General features: G+C 37.7%; 2 protein-coding genes across 3 annotated transcripts in view; one reads left to right on the top strand and one right to left on the bottom strand.

Annotated features, from left to right (window-relative positions):
• The window catches only part of LOC106110923 (SH2 domain-containing protein 4B-like), a 40,144-nt gene extending 30,033 nt beyond the window's left edge, over positions 1–10,111 (top strand). For both annotated transcript variants that reach the window (XM_013292881.1, XM_013292882.1), the window contains exons 3-10: positions 3,505–3,624; positions 5,772–5,945; positions 6,283–6,504; positions 7,001–7,175; positions 7,691–7,798; positions 8,259–8,366; positions 8,941–9,135; positions 9,544–10,111. In XM_013292881.1, coding sequence (XP_013148335.1) covers positions 3,505–3,624; positions 5,772–5,945; positions 6,283–6,504; positions 7,001–7,175; positions 7,691–7,798; positions 8,259–8,366; positions 8,941–9,135; positions 9,544–9,641 — 1,200 coding nt within the window. In that variant the 3' untranslated portion in view covers positions 9,642–10,111. The remainder of the gene's footprint in view (positions 1–3,504; positions 3,625–5,771; positions 5,946–6,282; positions 6,505–7,000; positions 7,176–7,690; positions 7,799–8,258; positions 8,367–8,940; positions 9,136–9,543) is intronic.
• A 1,709-nt stretch (positions 10,112–11,820) lies between these two features.
• On the bottom strand, positions 11,821–17,426 carry LOC106110704 (cyclin-dependent kinase-like 1). Its single transcript, XM_013292603.1, has 15 exons — positions 17,333–17,426; positions 16,850–16,990; positions 16,248–16,442; positions 15,607–15,776; positions 15,408–15,529; positions 15,095–15,293; positions 14,650–14,722; positions 13,949–14,020; positions 13,591–13,660; positions 13,211–13,305; positions 13,015–13,089; positions 12,793–12,842; positions 12,595–12,698; positions 12,367–12,443; positions 11,821–12,081 (listed from the first exon to the last, which is right to left on the bottom strand). The coding sequence occupies exons 1-15, from the start codon at positions 17,357–17,359 to the stop codon at positions 12,022–12,024; spliced, it is 1,530 nt and encodes a 509-aa protein (XP_013148057.1). The 5' UTR covers positions 17,360–17,426; the 3' UTR covers positions 11,821–12,021.
• Positions 17,427–18,660: the final 1,234 nt, after the last annotated feature.

Raw genomic sequence — 18,660 nt, 5'->3', positions numbered from 1 at the left:
ATATATATATATATATAGATAAATGGGCATTTAGAAATAACAGCTAAGTATATTACTATTATTAGTTCGAAAACTCTTCACCACAACCAACCACTTGTTTGGCGCTAACGCCAAAACGGCGAATTTCAAATCAACCCAAAATACCATAGCTTAGCCTATCCATTTATAGAGGTCAGTGGTATATCTTGAAATGTATTCAAATTGCAATAACCTTGTACAATAAGTGTAACGAATGGCGTATAGTTTGAAGGAAAGGCTTATTGTGTACTGTTGTGACTCACTTGTGATAAGGGTGTTTACACACTATGGTGGAGATATTACTGACGTTATAAACATGTTTTGAACAGAGTAGAGTAAATGGGTTATTTGAGGAAAGGATTTGTAGATTTAAATATGTCAAGTCGTTGCTTTATAAACATAATTCGCTGTCGCTGGCGACTACGTTCGCGTCGAATTAAAAAAAAAAGGTAAGTAGCCTATGTGTTCTTTCAGACAACCCTCTTCTTCTATGTTAAATTTCATCGACATCCGTTTAGTAGTCTAGGCTACAAACTCTAACAAACATCCATACATCTAAACTTTCGCATTAATAATTTTAGTAAGATTCTGTAACAAGATATTTTTAATTTTATTTAAAAACATCCATTTATCTTATGTTTAGAAAAGCGTAATGATTCTATCCAGTGGAAGCAGGACTTAATTTGTATAATTTAGACTTTCTAGTAAGCTGACATTGATTCTAACACAAATTATATCTTGATACGCTTTAAGCGCTTTCTCGTACAGAAAGCCTATAATTTAAGCTAATGGTGGGAACCTAACCGCACTTATAAACGTTATTACTAGAGAAGTATTTTTTCTCTTTATGTGCGGATCGTCCTCCGTCGAGGTTAGGCAACGCAAATGTCATAGACTTCCGGATGCCTATGGGCAGGCGACCACTGCCCATAGCCATTTTGGCGGGTTCAGGTGGCCACTTGCTGGTTTGCCACTTAATGGCATAAAATACTTGAAACAAATATAGTGGTCTGAAGCCTTTATCTTTCTTATTATTGCATTCCTTACGATTTCACGCCATTTTCACGTCGTTTTTTATATTTGATTTAGTTTTTATTCCAACAAGTTACGAGTTATTTTTAGAGACTGTATCTCAAAGATAAGTTTTGCGGTTTTAATATAATCGATGTCTTATTTTCTTTGTTATATTTGAGTTTTAGTTTCTAAGAGCGCGAACACTATTGACTATTATCGCACGACTTTTTGATTCCTATGTGCTTATGTACACAATTTTTAGTTGTCCAACAAAACAGTTGAACGCTGCAAAACAATCGACAATCTTACAACATTTTAGTCAAAGGTGTTCGTCCGGTATTGTACTGATGGTTATATTTGTACTAGCAGAACGAATTCGCTTCCATTTATCCTGTGAGTCATGTATGCGGTTTACAGGAATAAAACTGTCATTGTGGGATTCCTGTTAACTTATTAGTCTTACTAAAGTGCTAAGTCTAACAGCGACTCTTTATAGATTAGTTTTTGTTCGAGAAATAACTCTCAAGAACAAGGTTAACGTATAGGAATTTGTTGTAGGTACTTTTGTTAGATTGAGAATGTAAAATACTAGACTAGCTGTCGCTCGCGACTTCCACGCGAATATAATAATTGTAAAAAATATAGCCTATGTTACTCATATGATAGCTTTAATGGTTAAAGAATCTTTTGTATTGGCCCAATAGTTTTTGAGTTATAATACATACAAAAATACAAATCTTTCCTATTTATAATGTTAGTATAGATATCTAGGATGATTTTTTTTTAACATAAGGTGGCAAACGAGCAAGCGGCCACCTGAATCCGCCAAAATAGCGAAGCGACCGCTGCCCATAGACATCCGCAATTGCAGATGCGTTGCCTACCCCTATCCGACAGCGGAGGAGACGCACATGAAGAGAATATCTCCCCTTCCTATGTATCTCCTCCTCCGTCAAATCCACTTCCCTTCACATCCTCTCCTTATGAGAAAAGGGTGGTAAAGAGAAAGGGACTTAAATTAGGCCTCCGGCACCACACTCATCAGACGAAACACGGAATTGCTTCCATTTCACGCCTGTCTTCTGTGTGGTCGTGGTATTACACCGGGCGTGCCGGCCCGGCCTATTCGTGCTAAGATGTTAAAGCGGGCACTGCCACTGTCTTAATATATGGAGCTTATATGGAAAGGCACGCTACTAGAGTTTTAGTTGAGTAACTAAACAGTTGAATTGGCTGCGAAACAATCGACAATCGACGATCGCACAACAGTTGTGTGATAGTTTAGTCAAATGCGCCCGTTCTTATAATATTAGTAAGATGTATGTTGTTCTGTCTATTTAACGTTTTAATATCTATCATACTGTGAAATTATTTATCAATGTCCTAATTTATTAGTATTTCCGTCTGCCGCCATTTGATATCACCAGCCACTTGTTTCACACGAGGATAAAGCCGGGACACTAGTATACTGTTGTAACAATGTTGGTTCAATAGTACTACAATGTCTACTATGTTCTGTCCTCGTGTGAAAGCCTAAGAAATACTCGGGCGCCGTCACATCCGGCGATAAGTTACACTGGCGTCCGCGGACTGTGCTCTCGATTGCCCTTATCTCTGACATCATAAATAATGCGTCCGCTCTTTGTGGAGAAAATATTGTATAATTTCTGTAAAATCATAATAAATAAAAAATAAATAAATGAAATAAAAAATAATTATTGTTGTTGTGCAAATTCTATGACTTCTTGATATTGTTTTTTATTCTACAACTAGCTGTTGCTGGCGACTTTGTCCGTGTGAAATTATAACCTATGATACTCGGCGATAACGTAGCTTTTTAATGGTGAAGGAATTTTTAAAATCGGCCTAGTATTTTTTCAAAAATCTAAACATACAAATCTTGCTACTTTATAATGATAGTATGGATAACGTCAGGTTTCCTGATGAATTGTGTATAATTGTTGCGGTTAGGTCTTAAATCATAGACCGTAAGATTCAAAGTTTATGACGGCTTGGATTAAATGCTGTAGGCGTCCATATACCTGAAATGATATCCCGTGTTTCGTCTAGCACAAATTCCAAGCAGTCATAAAACGTGAATAGTACTATACTAGGTTTAATGTCCTTCATGTGTTTCTCTTGTTTGAAATGAGTATATTAGAGGAAGTTTGAGAGTAGCCCCCATAGTAGAGAAGGTTAGGAGTAAAAGGTTAGCATGGTATGGGCATGTTATGAGGAGGGATGAATCGCATGTTACAAGGAGAACGTTAGTTATGAGTGTGGAAGGGTACATCGGTAGAGGTAGACCTAGAAAGAGATGGATGGATTGTGTAAAAGGTGACATGATCAAAAAGGGAGTGATGACTGAGATGACGTATGATAGAGTTATGTGGAGGACAAAAACCTGTTGCGCCGACCCTACGGGAGTAGGATAAGGAGATGATGATGATGATGTGTTTCTCTTGTTTCCAGGTTCGTCGCTGGCGGGTATGGGATGACGAAGTGAGCAAAGAGGTCATAGATAAGCCTAAATTTGAAGATAATGTCAAAAAGCACGTTCAGTTCCTAAAAGGCGAGGATGGTGAACCCTGGGTGAGTTGAATACTAGTCCAATACAGATTATGCAACTGAATAGTACAGTTCGCAACAAAAGATGCAAAAAATGCACTTTCGTGACACGAAGATGTTAAGTGGATGTCTTCGTCCGATGAGAGTGGTCCTTTAGACCGAATAGACTTTCGCCTGCGTCTCCGTCCGCGAGGATTAAAAAAACACAAAAGTAAGTAGCCTATGTATTCTTTGAGATTATCCTCTACATCTATGGCAAATTTCAATAAGATCCGTTTAGCCGTTTAAGCTACATACTCTAAAAAATCCAACCATCTAAGCTTTTGCTTTATAATATTAATAAGAATATTAGATAGATGTAGATTAAATTATTAAATTATACACAAATACACTGATTCTTGCCCTCTATTTATATTATTTAAAAAATAATACTAAGAAGGTTGTTTTTGCTAACTGTACAGAAATTGTCATTGTAAAGTAAACTTTATTGCACTCTCTATTAGGTGGTATTTTAAGCATCAGTGAAATCAGTTATAAACTACAGTAGTAATAAACTACACATATTCAAGTGGAATATAAATAAAAATATACTAGTTTTTTACGATGTTACACAAGTAGACATATCTAGACTTCTAACGCTCATAAGTATTCAGCCGCGTTTGCCGCGAAACCTGTTCGCAGCGACATCTGACCATAAACAATGACATAACGTTCACGCGGGAAATTGGGCTAATGGCGGCCAGATACATATGTAACGGTCAAGTTATATATTCTAGAACAATGCGGATTTTCTGCTTATGTTAACGTAATTATATAGCACGGTTCACACGAACGCAAGTAGGTAACCTCCTTGTAGACGTTATTTTACTGTTTTTACCAAAGCAGCTACTTTTTGTAGATAGTTTTTTTTTATTATAACGAAAACCATAAACTGCCGTGATTGTTTTTTTATTTGTTTTTTTTTTCTGTACGGATTACAATGTGATAGTCTGTGTCGTTTTACAAGAATAACAGCAAGTTTTATAGGGCTTGTTATTTCGCGTAATAATGTTTTATTTTAATAATGTTAGCGATGTAGCCTTGGTCTATTTTACCCGCACCTATCTTTAACAACGTTATTGTCCTATATTTAACGTAATTGGTATAAAATACCAAGCCCAAGTGAGGCAAGGTCGTGATCTAATTTTATGACATAACTAGCTGTTGCCCGCGACTTCGTCCGCGTGGTATTAGAAAACATATGAACTAAATGAATAACAAAAAGCTATATATCCCTCGGGAATCGAACATTTCTCGGGGATGAAGCTTATCCCATGTGTACTTCAGGCTTTGTTTTATATCTGTGCCAAATTTCAATAAGATATGTTGAACCGTTGCAGAATGATCAAGTAAATATTAAAAAACTAAATTAATGAATCCCACGGGAACCGTAACTATTCCAGATATAAAAAGTAGCCTATGTGTTCTTCCAGACTATGCTCTACATCTTATACCAAATTTCATCGAAATCCGTTCAGCCGTTTAGGCTACAAACTCTAACAAACATCCATCCGTCCATCTAAACTTCTGCATTTATAATATTAGTATGATAAGTAGGTATGATGGCGCTTCATGTTTTAAAGCCATCTCAGACTATAGTCTTTATCTGCTGATAGTTTGATCATATAAAATTAAGCCAAAATCTAGCACAAAATCGGTAATGCCCACCTCCATATATATCCATCAATCGTCCGACTAAATTATCGGCCGATAAAGTCTGTAGTGTGCGGTATCTATTTTAAACTGAGACACGCTTAAAATTTCTTTAAAAATAATGTTGCTTGACCAAATTCTGTCTTAAACGACCGAAGTGAAATTCATTTGAATTTCTATTAGTGTGGTTTTGCAGTAAATTATCATTTATTTTAGTATTCAAGTGTTAGTTACATTTTCTATGCTTGAATTTCAATCTATTACTTTTATAAAGAGGAAAGATTTGAAGTTTTTGTATGTATTGAAATAACTCAATAACTGGGCCGTAAAAAGTACGTTATTAGTGAGTAGCAAAGGCTATTTTTTATTACTTTTTTAATTCAACGCAGACGAAGTCGCGAGCAATAGGTATAACTTAAATAATACAGAATAAACAATTTACTAACGTGAAATCCTTTATGATTTGCAACTTTTACCAGGTATGGGTGATGGGAGAACATCCCGAAGACCGCAGTATCGAGGATATCCTGGCGGAGGAAGCCCGCCAGCGCGCGCTGTCACAAGCGTGCCAAGAGGCGCATCAGCTCAGGAAGTCAGTCGAGAAAGAGCTTACACATCTTATTGAATTCCAGCCTTTAGACGCCTTAGAACAGGTACCGCGTGTTTAGTGTTACTAGCGTTTGATCATGATGGCGTTGTACAAAAATGGAAATAAGATAAATCGCGAGTTTGAGATTCAATATCTTTTGTGTTTTGATTACTATGCTTTTCTGTTAAGCTATATGTATTCTTTTTTTGAGCGGGCGCACACCTTCAACTAAACTGTAGTGCAACAGTTGTGCGATTGTCGATTATTTCGCAGCTAAATGTTTAGTTGCATAACGAAAAATTAGTTAGTGTGCGTACCTCCATATAAGTTCATAGGAATCAAAGCTAGTTTAAATAGTTATGCAATCATTTTGTCAATAGTTGTTTGACGTATTTTTACAGAAGTTCGATTTGTCACCAAAGAATGTGGACTCTCTTGAAGATACTCTGGACCTGTACTGCTCCGTGGACGAGCTGCGCGCGCGCATGGAGGAACTGGGTCCGATGCCTTCGCCCAAAGAACTGGATAAAGCGGAATACGACGCTATGAAACTCGACCTCAACAAGAACACTATGCATTTCAACTTTATTGAAGGCAAGAGGGACGTCAGAGATGTGATTCAGGTTAGTATGTTAGAAGTTAAAAATGGCAAGCATACTAACGTATGTTGTATACGTGATACCTGTTAATCACTAGAAACTACAGTAGAGCTCTAGTTTCACTGGAAGAGTAGAGTATATTGTACTATGATGTAATACAAGAATTTTTGTTCTGTTCGTCCCAACGATCATGGCTATTAACATAGATTTTACCATAAGAACTGTATATTAGCCTTAAATTGTAGATGCCTTTCCCTTAATATACCACCATCTTATCTCCTCCACCGTCAAATTCACTTACCTTTCCCAACCTACCCTTATAAAGAGTGGCAAGGTTATTAGTCTGAAATTAGGCCTACGGGACTTACACTCATCAGAAACGCGAAATTACTTCCATTTCACGCTTGTCTTCTGTGTGAGCATGTTTTTACATCGGGCGATCCCTACAGTGCGAATATGTTAAAATGGGCTCTACCACTGTTATGTATTCTTTAGTGTTGAGCTGATAGTGATGGTTTAGGAGTCAGGTGTGGTCGGAGGTGACGGTGTGAGTTTGCGCGTGGCGGCGTGGGAGCGGCGTGTGGCGGCTGCGCGTGCGGGAGACATCCTGCGTGGGTTACGCGCACGCAGAGCACGCACGCTACGTGACGCACAACGCACCACGCACCAGATGGATGTCGTATGGAGGGAACAAGGTATATCCCTATACCAGACCTAGGGCAGCTCAGTACCTAAGGTATACCTTTACTGAGCTGCCCTAGGTATGCCAAACAACGATATCACTGTAAATGAATGTTGAATCACGGTATAACAAAAAACAACATAGTCACAATTATGGAACACTACCTGTTGCCCGCGACTTTATCCGCGTGGTATTAGAAAACAGACGAACTATTTAAATAATAAAAAACTACGTGTCCCTTTTTAATCGGACATTTTTCGGGGATAAACCTTATCCAATGTGTATTCCAGACTTCGTTTTATATCTGTGCCAAATTTCAATAAGATATGTGGAACCGTTGCAGAATTATCAAGTAAACATTAAAATACAAGATTGTATCCCACGGGAATCGTAACTATTTCCGGGATAAAAAGTAGCCTATGTGTTTAGTTTACACTCTAACATCCATCTAAACTTTCCTTATATTAGTAAGATTCATTAAATGGTCTCCTGCTTACAGTTTTTTAGATAAAATATTGTGTTGTGTAGAACGTAAGGCTAAAGAGGCTGAAGCTGCGATGAGGGAGATAGCTCGCGCGGCGCGGGAGGCTCACCGCCTCAGTGCGGAGGTGGAGCCCCCGTCGTGCCCCTCGCAAGGTTAGCTTACAAACTCTTGGTCTACTGGCACTATTAATAAACTCGTACTTAAAGTCCAATTAACCTACTGTGATCAAAGAAAATGGGACACCAGAATTATTATAAACAAGAAAGTATAGGACTGTTCCACTGGCTGATGGGCTCAGATAGGTTATGACGTCACTATCAGATCAGGTAATAAAATCCGATATTTCCATCACATTACACGTTGGATTGTAATCAGACAGTTTACAATTTGGTGGGACAGGCTAAATTTTGAATATACAGAAGTAGAGGAAGCCAGAAGAACGGATTGTGTAAAAATGGATGTGCATACGAAAGGAAATACGACTGATAGAGATATAATATTGAAGTATACTGTGCCGACCCTCCCTAGGGACAAGGGTTGCCCTTAAACCTGTCCCATCACTTCAAGAGTACTAAAAGTAACGTTTTACTAATATTTCTATGTAAATTGTAGCCGGCAGGCCGCCGAACCGCGAGGCAGTACTGGAATGGTTCAAGACACACGAACTAACGAAGGGAGTTGGTTTGGACGAGGACAACAAGCCAGTTGACTGGTTTCATGGTAAATATTCTTTGTACTAAAGCTTCTGATCTCTAGTTTTAAGTTATTACTCTAGACTAGAGGTTTTATCAAAGTTTTTTTGGTAATTCTGGTTTATATTATACAATAATCGTGTTTCTACCGTTTACAATCGCCAAAAGACACTTCGCAATTGCAAATGCGTTGCCTACCCTTAATTGAAGAAGGAGAAAGAACCGAAGAGGATAAAGATGTCCATTTCGTATTCATCTCTAAAGTCAAATCTACTTTCTCTTTCCATCAAAGGAAAGCCTTATAAAAAGTGATGGAAAGGGAAAGGGACTCGGATGGTCCTGCGACGTGCGATCATATGTATTAGTTTTTTTTGGAGGGTTTTTAAAATATAACCAGCGCTTGACCACGATTCTACCTAAGCTGCTATGTGAAGGGTGTGCATGGACAGGGGAAGAAAATTGAGCGAGGCGATCACACAACCCAATCAGATAAGCCATGCCTATAGGGGATTGACACGGAGACTGCACGCCTGAATCTTCCAGAGATCGCCATCGGGTACTCTCACCCGGTCCTTGTTTAATTATACATTTGTGTTATTCAGGTGTCGTGTCTCGTGCGGAGGCGGAGCGCGCCCTGAGCGCGCAGCCGGCGGGCAGCTACCTGGTGCGCGTGTCGGAGCGCGTGTGGGGCTACGCGCTGTCGTACCGCGCGCACGACCGCTGCAAGCACTACCTGGTGGAGGCGGAGCGCGGCTACCGGCTGCTGGGGGGCAGCGCCGCCGCGCACGCCACGCTCGGTACTCGCTCTCACTGTCTCACTCGCACACACACACTTCCTATATACACCTCTCATACTCAAATGTAGAAACAATTGATACAAAACATTTGTTCACGTCATCTATTGATAGATCCTCGGAACTACATGTCAATGTTTTATTTAATTGTCAATAGATGGCATCATATTCAATTATTTTTACTCTGTTACAAGGTACCACTTATTTTAATTTCGTAAAATGTTTTGTAAGCAAATACACTAAACTTTTCAATTGATATACCTTTCAGAGGAATTACTGGTGAAAATATTTTGTTTACTGCCTCGTCTGTACGTTACATATTTGTATACAACGTTACAAAACTAACCTAATTAAACCCTGAATTTTTCAATAAATATGACACATTTTCATATATGGTTTTGTATTTTCCAGCGGATCTCATAGAGCACCATAAGACGGTTGCTATCACGGAGAGCGGCGGAGAAGTGCTCACCTCGCCCTGCCCCCCGCTCGCGCCCCCCCTCTTCTGAACCTCAACTACTACACAGTGGGAACGCGCACTACAGACAAAAAATGTATAAAATATCCTAAATATGAAGAAACCAGAATATTATTGTCTCTTATTTTCACATAGCGCTTACTTAATATCGGCATATCTACATTTTTAATATTTTACAGAAGCCAGGATCTTTTATTTAAAATTAATTTAATGGTTCATTTCTTGAAGAATATGAAATACACTGTATATTAAGAAATGTATAGAATAATAAAATGAACCTCGTCTTGGACATACTTCATTTTAATTACACTTTTTAATATGTGCAAAAAAATTAGTTTATTTTTATTTTGTTAAATCGACGATTTTATTTTTTTTAGATCAATCTATATATCTGTAGAAATGTTGAATAATCACATATCCTTGTTTAAAGTGCGTTTTCTTTAGTAAAAAACACCAGTCAATATATCCTAGGTGTCTAGACTAGATGCTTTTAACTTTAGTTTATTATATTTTAGGTCTCAATTAGGATAAGTACGTAAAAGTTTTGAATTCCTTATTTTTTTTTAATTCAATTAAGATTATGTTTATATCTTCTAGTATATTAACTTTATAGTTTTCATTATTATAGGATTTTTCCCTGTATTGATACACTTTTTAGTAAAAAAAATGTTAATGGCTACCTATCAATAAAAAGCTTTATAATTATTACAAAAGAACTTTTTAAAAACATTTTTTAGAGATGTAAAAGGTTGATAGAGGAAATTTACTTAAAGTATTATCAAAACTAATGTTTTATAAAAATATTCTTTATATTTACTGCATGTAAACATTATTTCCAAGTGTACTGTATTTTTAAGACATAAACTGCCAGTTAGAAATAAAAACCTAAAATGTAATCGTATTTTATTTCTACTAGTCGCCCATTTGTAATAATTCGCCCAGAATTCATAAAAAAAATATGAATTTACAGTAAAGCCCACAATTTTAATTGTATTAGTGGATCTTTTCAGTTAAAATTGTACTTAAATGTAAATGAATTGTAGAACTGTTTAGATAAAAACTGTGCATGTATGCATACCAACTGTACAGCACCTTGTATGCATGCAGGCAGTTACCACTGTGCAGCAAATAACATACTAACTGTATAGTTACAGGTGCAGGTGACAGGCATACTAACTGTTCAGTTAATTGTACAGTTAGTAAGCCTATGTGCTAAGTTTTGAACAAAAGTTATTCCTGTTTATCGTTTGTTCAGTCAGAACGAGCATCTGTGTTAAATTTTAATATCAGCTCACAAAAGGGTACATAGTGTCACTTCATTACAAAAAAAACAATTTACATTATGTACAATACCGCCTTTATTAAATACTAATTTACAAAAATAATATTAACGAATACCAAAATCTAAGAAAAAATATTGATAAATCATTTAAGACCACTCCACTCAAATATTTGACAAAAATCCTAACAAGTACACAAGTCTTGAGTATTTTTAGCAAGACAATATAAAAAGGTATACAAGTGTACATATTTATAACTTAATTTTGATATTTACAATTCACAAACACGATTAACAATGTTTCTATTTTTACATAAATAATTACACGTATTTTTAACATTAAAAAAACCAAGCAAATGTTTGATTTTTAAATAAATTCAAATACATAATTTAATTATTCAGTATTAAAGAAACTTAAAAATCGAGTGTAACTTTTTTATAGCTATCGAATACATCGTAATTTTTACATACATAAAAATTATTTTGACATATTTACATGTAGTAATTATTTTTAAGAATTGTCAAACATTTTATTTTTACAGTTTGATATAATTTTAATTATTAATTAAAAATAACCCTTTTAAAAAAGTTACTATTGGTTTAAATGTCTACGTGAATCATAATTAAAAAAAATACAATACATTTCTAAAAGTACATAATTTTCTCAGATATTTTTGCACTGTCATGCGATTTTTTTGTTTTAACAAAAGCAACAATAAAGACAGCAACAACCTAAGGACAGTACGAGTAACTAGAGTTTTAACTACTAAATATATATAATAAATATTACATTATACATGATGTTTTATACAATTTGAACCAAAATTGACTAGAAGTTAAAAATAAGTCCCTGTTGCTAAATCATTGTTTATATAAATTTCACAATTTTCACTGAACATTACTGTTTATTACAGTACTGACTGCATACTGACTGCATATGTACTGTACACAAGTTACTGAACACTGAACATGTACAAAGTGTACAAACGTTAACTGAAAATGTATACGCTTGACACAAGTCTGTTGACTGAACATTGAACTATTACGGTCGTCAGTAAGTCGCAGGCGGTGCATGTACATTGTGTACAAGTCAGTGGCGGTTGCACAGCTTATAGAAGCCGTGCTTGTAGAGTCACATGTACGGCAGGTTGGTCGGCGTGCGAGCCTCGAAAGTAGACTCTGTTGCACCGCGCTGTATCGCAAAAAGCAAATTTAAAACAACGCCATCTATGGATCGTACAATATCATATGTGATAATATGTTGCAGTGGTCAGCTGAAATCTACTCTAATATTGTAAAGAGGAAAGATTTGTATTTTTGTATGTATGTACAACTCAAAAACTACTAGGCCGATTCCAAAAAATCTTTCATCATTAAAAAGCTACGTTATCAGTGAGTAACATATAACCTATGTTTTTTTAAAATTCTATGCGAGAATAGTCGCCAGCAACAGTTAGTTATTTGATAATTTGCTAACCATAGTATCCCAGGTATCGTAGGATCTGACGGAATGTGCTAGAGGCTTTTTGGCTTTCTTCATGGGGCTGTTACTGGCTGAAATAAAAATGTTATTTTAAATATTAACTACATGAATATAAACGTAAAATACATGTATTGTAATTAAGTATTAAAAAAACTACGTGTTACAAATAAATTAGTTCATACCGCATTAAAATGTTAATTCTTGAAAGAAAGTTATTCTTACCTCCCGGAACATAAGGTAAAGAGAAGTTGGGGGGATGAGATTTCGTAGATTTCTTAAGACATTGCCCCAACATATCTTTGTCAATCACCAGCTTGCTGTTCACCCTGTTTGAGAATTTCAATTTAATATACAAAAAACGTAGTGTAATGGGAAGAAAATTCTAGACTTAACTCAACTTAAAGATTTATTAATACTTACTTCTTTATATAGGGTGTTCTTGGGTAGGTGCTGACGGGGACAGGAAATGTCTGAAAACAAAGAAGAATTATTTCTATTAGATTTCATGTAGTTTGTCGTATTCACTTTTTTCGTGACTGAAATTTGGTTACAATTTGCACACACAAGTGTGTCAACAATCTAATTAGTAATTAATCTAAAATCACCTTAAAATTTGATAAAGAACCTGATTCCGTCAGTTACCTGGAATGTTTCGTTGACGAGGCGTGAGAGGGAGCGTGTGACGGGAGGCCGAGGCGCCGGCAAAGACGCACTCGCCTGGCAACATAATATTTTTTACATATTCTGAAACCTAAAACATTGCCATCTTGCGTAAAAACATGAAACTAATTTTTCTTACAAAAAGCGATGTACGTTTTAAGGCGCTCTCTATACTTACCTCGTCAGTTTCAGTCACGTGCGACGACAGTGTGGTCGACAAGACGCTAGACGATTTCTTTGCGGCCGGCGCGCCCTCTGTCGGCGCTTCCGAACCTACCAACACAATAATATTACACTCTAAAAAGTCGTATAGTCAGACACGATGCTATGAAATAAACATACAAAATTCTCTTAATAAGGAATATATTATACTTGCTTGTTCTTAATAAGGAAACGCATCTCGTCTTTGACTTTATTGGCAAGTAAACATTGGGTTCAATTTCTTTGTAAATGCAGTGTAACGGATATATCAATAGATGGCGTTACAAGTAGTTACGTACAACTTAATTTGATGACGTTTTATCGTTGTATGATTATCTGTGCATTAGATGTACTTACTGGGGTTGTAATTATAATCAATGAGAGATTCCCCATTCGTACTGTTTGTTCTCGAACTGTTATTTTCCGGCTGAAAATACAAGAAAATCATTATACAAATGTGAATTATATAAAACTAGCTGTTGCTCGTGACTACACCCGCGTGAAATTAAATAACAATTAAAAATGTTACTCACAGACAAATTACAATTCTAACGGTGAATGAATTTTTGAATCAGCCCAGTAGTTTTTGAGTACAAAACAAAAATATGTACATATCTTTTCTCTTTATAATATTAGTACAGATAAAGACGAATAGGAATTGGTGTTTTAAAATAGTGTATATGTTCATAGAGATGTAATAAAACGTAATACTCACTTGCATAATACTGAGGGTCCACTGTTGACGCGGTTTGCCGCTGCGCGCCGTGCTCTGCTGCGCCGGGGGTGTCTAGAACATAGAAAAATTTTGAGTTTTTTTTTATAACATAAGGTGGCAAACGAGCAAACGGCCACCTGAAATCGCCAAAATGGCGAAGTGACCGCTGCCCATAGACATCCGCAATTGCAGATGCGTAGCCTACCCTTATCAGACGGAGGAGGAGACGCACATAAAGAGGATATTTCCCCTTCTTATGCATCTACTCCACTGTCACACTCAAATCCACTTCCTCTTCCCATCCTCTTTTTATAACAAAAGGGTGGTAAAGAGAAAGGGACTTAAATTAGGCCTCCGGCACCACACTTATCAGACGAAAAGAGATTTTTAAATCAAAATTTAATTAAACTTATATATTAATTAAAATATCTTATCATTAATTTCCTCATTTCTACAAGGATAAATATGGTTATGGTTTATTTTATTTTCTGCTTGAATGTTTACATTAAAGTACGTGGTAAGCCGAAACTTAGATGACGTCGAACGTGATCTTAAGAACATCGGCGTCAAGGAAGTAAAAGGCTCAAAATAGACAGAATTGGAGAAGTTTACTGGACCAGGCCCACCCGCGGCTGTAGTGCCACAGATAATGAAGAATATTTACATTGATAGAATAATAACTATAAATTTAACCAACTCACCCGTATCTCTTTGCCTAACTTCGCTCTGAGCTCGGCATTAAAGCTCTCTGCGAAACCATCCGCGGTGAAATATCTGGAAATAGTGATTCCATTACTATATTGAACATTTTATTAAATCATTTTTAGGATCCTATGAAGTAAGGTACTTGTCATTTTTAAGGTATTTAAATACTTTACTATTATAATAATATAAATGTAAAAGTTTAGATGGGTGGATGTTTGTTAGAGTTTGTAGCCTAAACTGCTGAACGGATCTCGATGAAATTTGGTACAGATGTAGAGGAAAGACTTGAAGAACACATAGGCTTATTAACTTTTATTTTTTCAATTCGACGCGGAAGGAGTTGCGGGCGAAAGCTAGTACTTTATAAAAGGGACCTTTGCATTACATTGTCTTTAAACACGTCGAAATTTATACCTTAGTTAGCTATTTGTATTGACTAACTTATGTCTAAGCAGAACCGTGGCTGTGGGTCGCGCGCGTGGCTCTGTTCGCAAACAGGCTGCGAGCAGGTCTCGCGCGGCGCCCGCTCCGGGCAGCGAGCCCCGTGCCGCGCCCGCACCGCACGCGCCGCCCTGCCCGCCCAGCGCCGCACCGCCCGACAGACGGGACACCACTTGCTGGTGTCTCGGTGCTAGCTTCCCTGTCACAAGTAAACGCAAAGACTTTAAAGTCATCTTAAACCCGTCTATCTTGTGTTCTAAATTTTTCTTTACGGACTATAGATGCTATACCGTTAAAAGTATTACAATCTCACCAACAGTTCTGATGATGAGCGCGAGCTGATCGATGTCAGAGTCTCCCGGGAAGAGAGGATCACCCGACAGCATCTCCGCGAACAGGCAACCAATCGCCCAGATGTCTACCTCCGGACCGTACCTGCAGTTTGCATAAAAATACTGAATAAAGCAAACATTCTCTAGTTTTTATACCTCCATAGTTTCTGTTTCATATACCTGTGTTCTGCAACGAGCAGCTCGGGTGCTCGATACCAGCGCGTTGCTACGTACTCCGTGTAAGGCTCGCCGGGGGCCGCGAGGGCGCGCGCAAACCCTAGATCGCACAGCTTCACAACACCTTCCTGCGATACCAGCACGTTCTCCGGCTTCACGTCGCGATGGATTATCTACGGCAATAGTAACGACTACCATAAATACAAAAGCTAGGGAAAATTAACAACGTTGCAATTGCCTTTACATTTTTTTATCATGTATAAACCAGCGCTTGACCGCGATCCCACCTAGACCAAAGTGAAGATGTAGTCGGAGGATGATACGCGATAGTTCAGTAAATACAGATGCGCACTGCTCTTAAAGGCACCCACGTTACAACTACGGGAACACTGACGCCGGCAACTTGTTCCATTCCTTTGCTGTGTGCACTAAAAACGATGTCAGATCCAAGCACGTTTATCGTATCAGTAGACAGCAGTGGAAGACTGAAAGAAAGATGAGAGTACCGTTCCAAAACTGAATTCTTAAATTGACTAGTACCGTCTACGTCCGTTAGACACACAAGTGACTAAGTTGTATTTCAAGTCAAAGCTCATGTACAAAATGACCAATCTCCTTATGATTTACAAGTCATAGTTAGTTACCGAGTTCTGATGGCAGTAATCGATGCCTTTGAGCAGCTGGTAGAGATGTCTACGCGAGGTGTGGTCGCCAAGGCCGCCGCGAGCTGCCTCTAGCTCGTCCAGCAGGGTGTGGTCTAGATACTCGAAGACCAGATAGAAACGCCGCTTGCGACGGAACACTTCTATCATGTTCACCAAGTGGTCGTGCCGCAATTTCTGAAAAGATACAGTTCTGAGTAAGACTAGGAAAATATAGAAAATAAAGAGTATAATAGCGGCATATTGCTATAATGGTAGGCATAAGTATGTTGTGATTCAACTATCGCTTCCCGGAATGGTCCTATAGACATCATCCACGTAATTTCGTGGTGCGGGGCCTGACACGATGATATTTATTAAAGCGACTATTTCAATATTCTTATGGTACTTTTTAAATATGTACTTTTAGACATTAATAAAATTCTAACAACGTAATTAACTGCAATAATGGCGCGCTATTCTCATACGTTTGAATGACATTGACAGCTGTCATAGTGACGTATATGCCGAAGATCTCGTGTTGCGCCGATTTCTTCTTGACTACCAATCTGCATGTAGGCGATATTTGACCTTTAGATGCTGACCTTAAGCATGCGTATCTCTCTGAGCGCCATCTTGCGGACGGCGGCGTCGTCCTCCGTCTCCAGAAATTTCTTGATGGCGACGAGCTGGCCGTTGTCTCGCCGCCGGCACTTCAGCACCACGCCATATGATCCTTCACCTACCTACATGCGACATTTTAATAATAATGACGTCAAAATCTTTACCATAGATTGCCAAACTACTCGTAATGAACTAAACAACATGCACTGAAAGTGTACGTTCATCTCAAATGTTGGCAACGCATTTATAACTTGTTATGTCGATGAATTAGCGATGACCCAAAGATATATACCCATTTCACTATTAGTATAAGTTTCCACTGCCGCAACATTCGCGCAAAATCACCTAGTAAGTAAATGCTAGCTGTCGTTGACTTGTCACTATTAGGACCTCTAAAAAGCCAGGTCTTATCTTGAGAAGCTTATCTACATTACATAACCTATATAAAGACCGAATTTACTTACAACAGATAGTTGCTCGTACTTGTCCATGCCGCGTGCGCTAGGCGAGGGGGGCGGGAGCCGCGCGGGGGGACGCTGTACAGCCGGATCGCAACACACACATCTTTATATCTTCAAGTAATAACTGAAAGAAAAGTTGAAAAAAAAAACGAAATTTAACCCTTAAATTTAAATACATCGGTCTTTCCTTACGCAATAATTTTGAAAAATATTTTTTTTTCCTTTAAGTTTTCAATTTACTACTTCCAATTTATGGCATTTAAAACGAAAAAATCATGCATGTAAGCATTCAGATCAACATTTAAGATCTAACAACATTTTTCAATCGATAGATTGGAAGGGATGAGAAAATGCGGGATTGCAAAGAAGTCATGCCCACTACTGTTAGATATTTACGATTAAAAAAAGTAAAAAAAAAATATCTGTTATCTGGTATACTAAAAAAGGTTTTTTTTACTACAGTAGAGGAACTCCGCGGTGTCCAACTTTCAGAACCCTGTCGTTTCAACACTTACAAAACGTGCAAACTAAATTAGTTTTTTATGTGATACACGGCCAGATTTCCTTACTGTACTTCAGCGAATAAATATTTAATTCACCAGCTGACAGCTTTCTTGACGACCTATTTCGCACGTGATAATTACTAGACAATCTATGACCTAGTTGACCGACAGTAGCGGACTTTATTACGTATTCATGCTGTCTTGATGTCCAACTAAACATGGTTTATGATAAAAAAAATAACCAAATCATCAACATTTTAATTTATACGTGTCTTCTATAAGGTCGTTGCTATATACCAGTTGAGGGCCACTATTGAAACAATCAATATTTTTGAGGATTTAAGTCATCATCTCCCCTGCCTTATCCTACTCCCGTATGGTCGGCACACCGGGTTTTCGTCCTCCAAAGCACTCTATCATGCGTCATCTCAGTCATCACTCCCTTCTTGATCATGTCACCTTTCACGCAATCCATCCATCTCTTTCTAGGTCTACCTCTACCGATGTACCTCCACATTCATAACTAACATCCTTCTTGTTACATGCGATTCATCCCTTCCCATAACATGCCCATACCACTCTAACCTTTTACTCCTTATTTTCTCAACCACTGGGGCTACTCTCAAACTTCCTCTAATATACTCATTTCGTATCTTATCCAATAGGGTTACCCCACACATCCATCTAACATTTGCATTTCCGCCACATGTATTCTCCTTTCATCCGTCCCTTTTACTGCCCAACATTCAGATCCATACATCATGACAGGTCTTACGACGGTTTTATAAATTTTCCCCTTTATTTTAAGGAGAATATGCGGAATATTTA

This window comes from Papilio polytes, unplaced genomic scaffold, assembly GCF_000836215.1.
Source record: "Papilio polytes unplaced genomic scaffold, Ppol_1.0 DF824191.1, whole genome shotgun sequence".
Classification (NCBI taxonomy): Eukaryota; Metazoa; Arthropoda; class Insecta; order Lepidoptera; family Papilionidae; genus Papilio; species Papilio polytes.
Note: the sequence above shows the minus strand (reverse complement) of the source record. Positions and strands in the feature narration are given on the sequence as shown.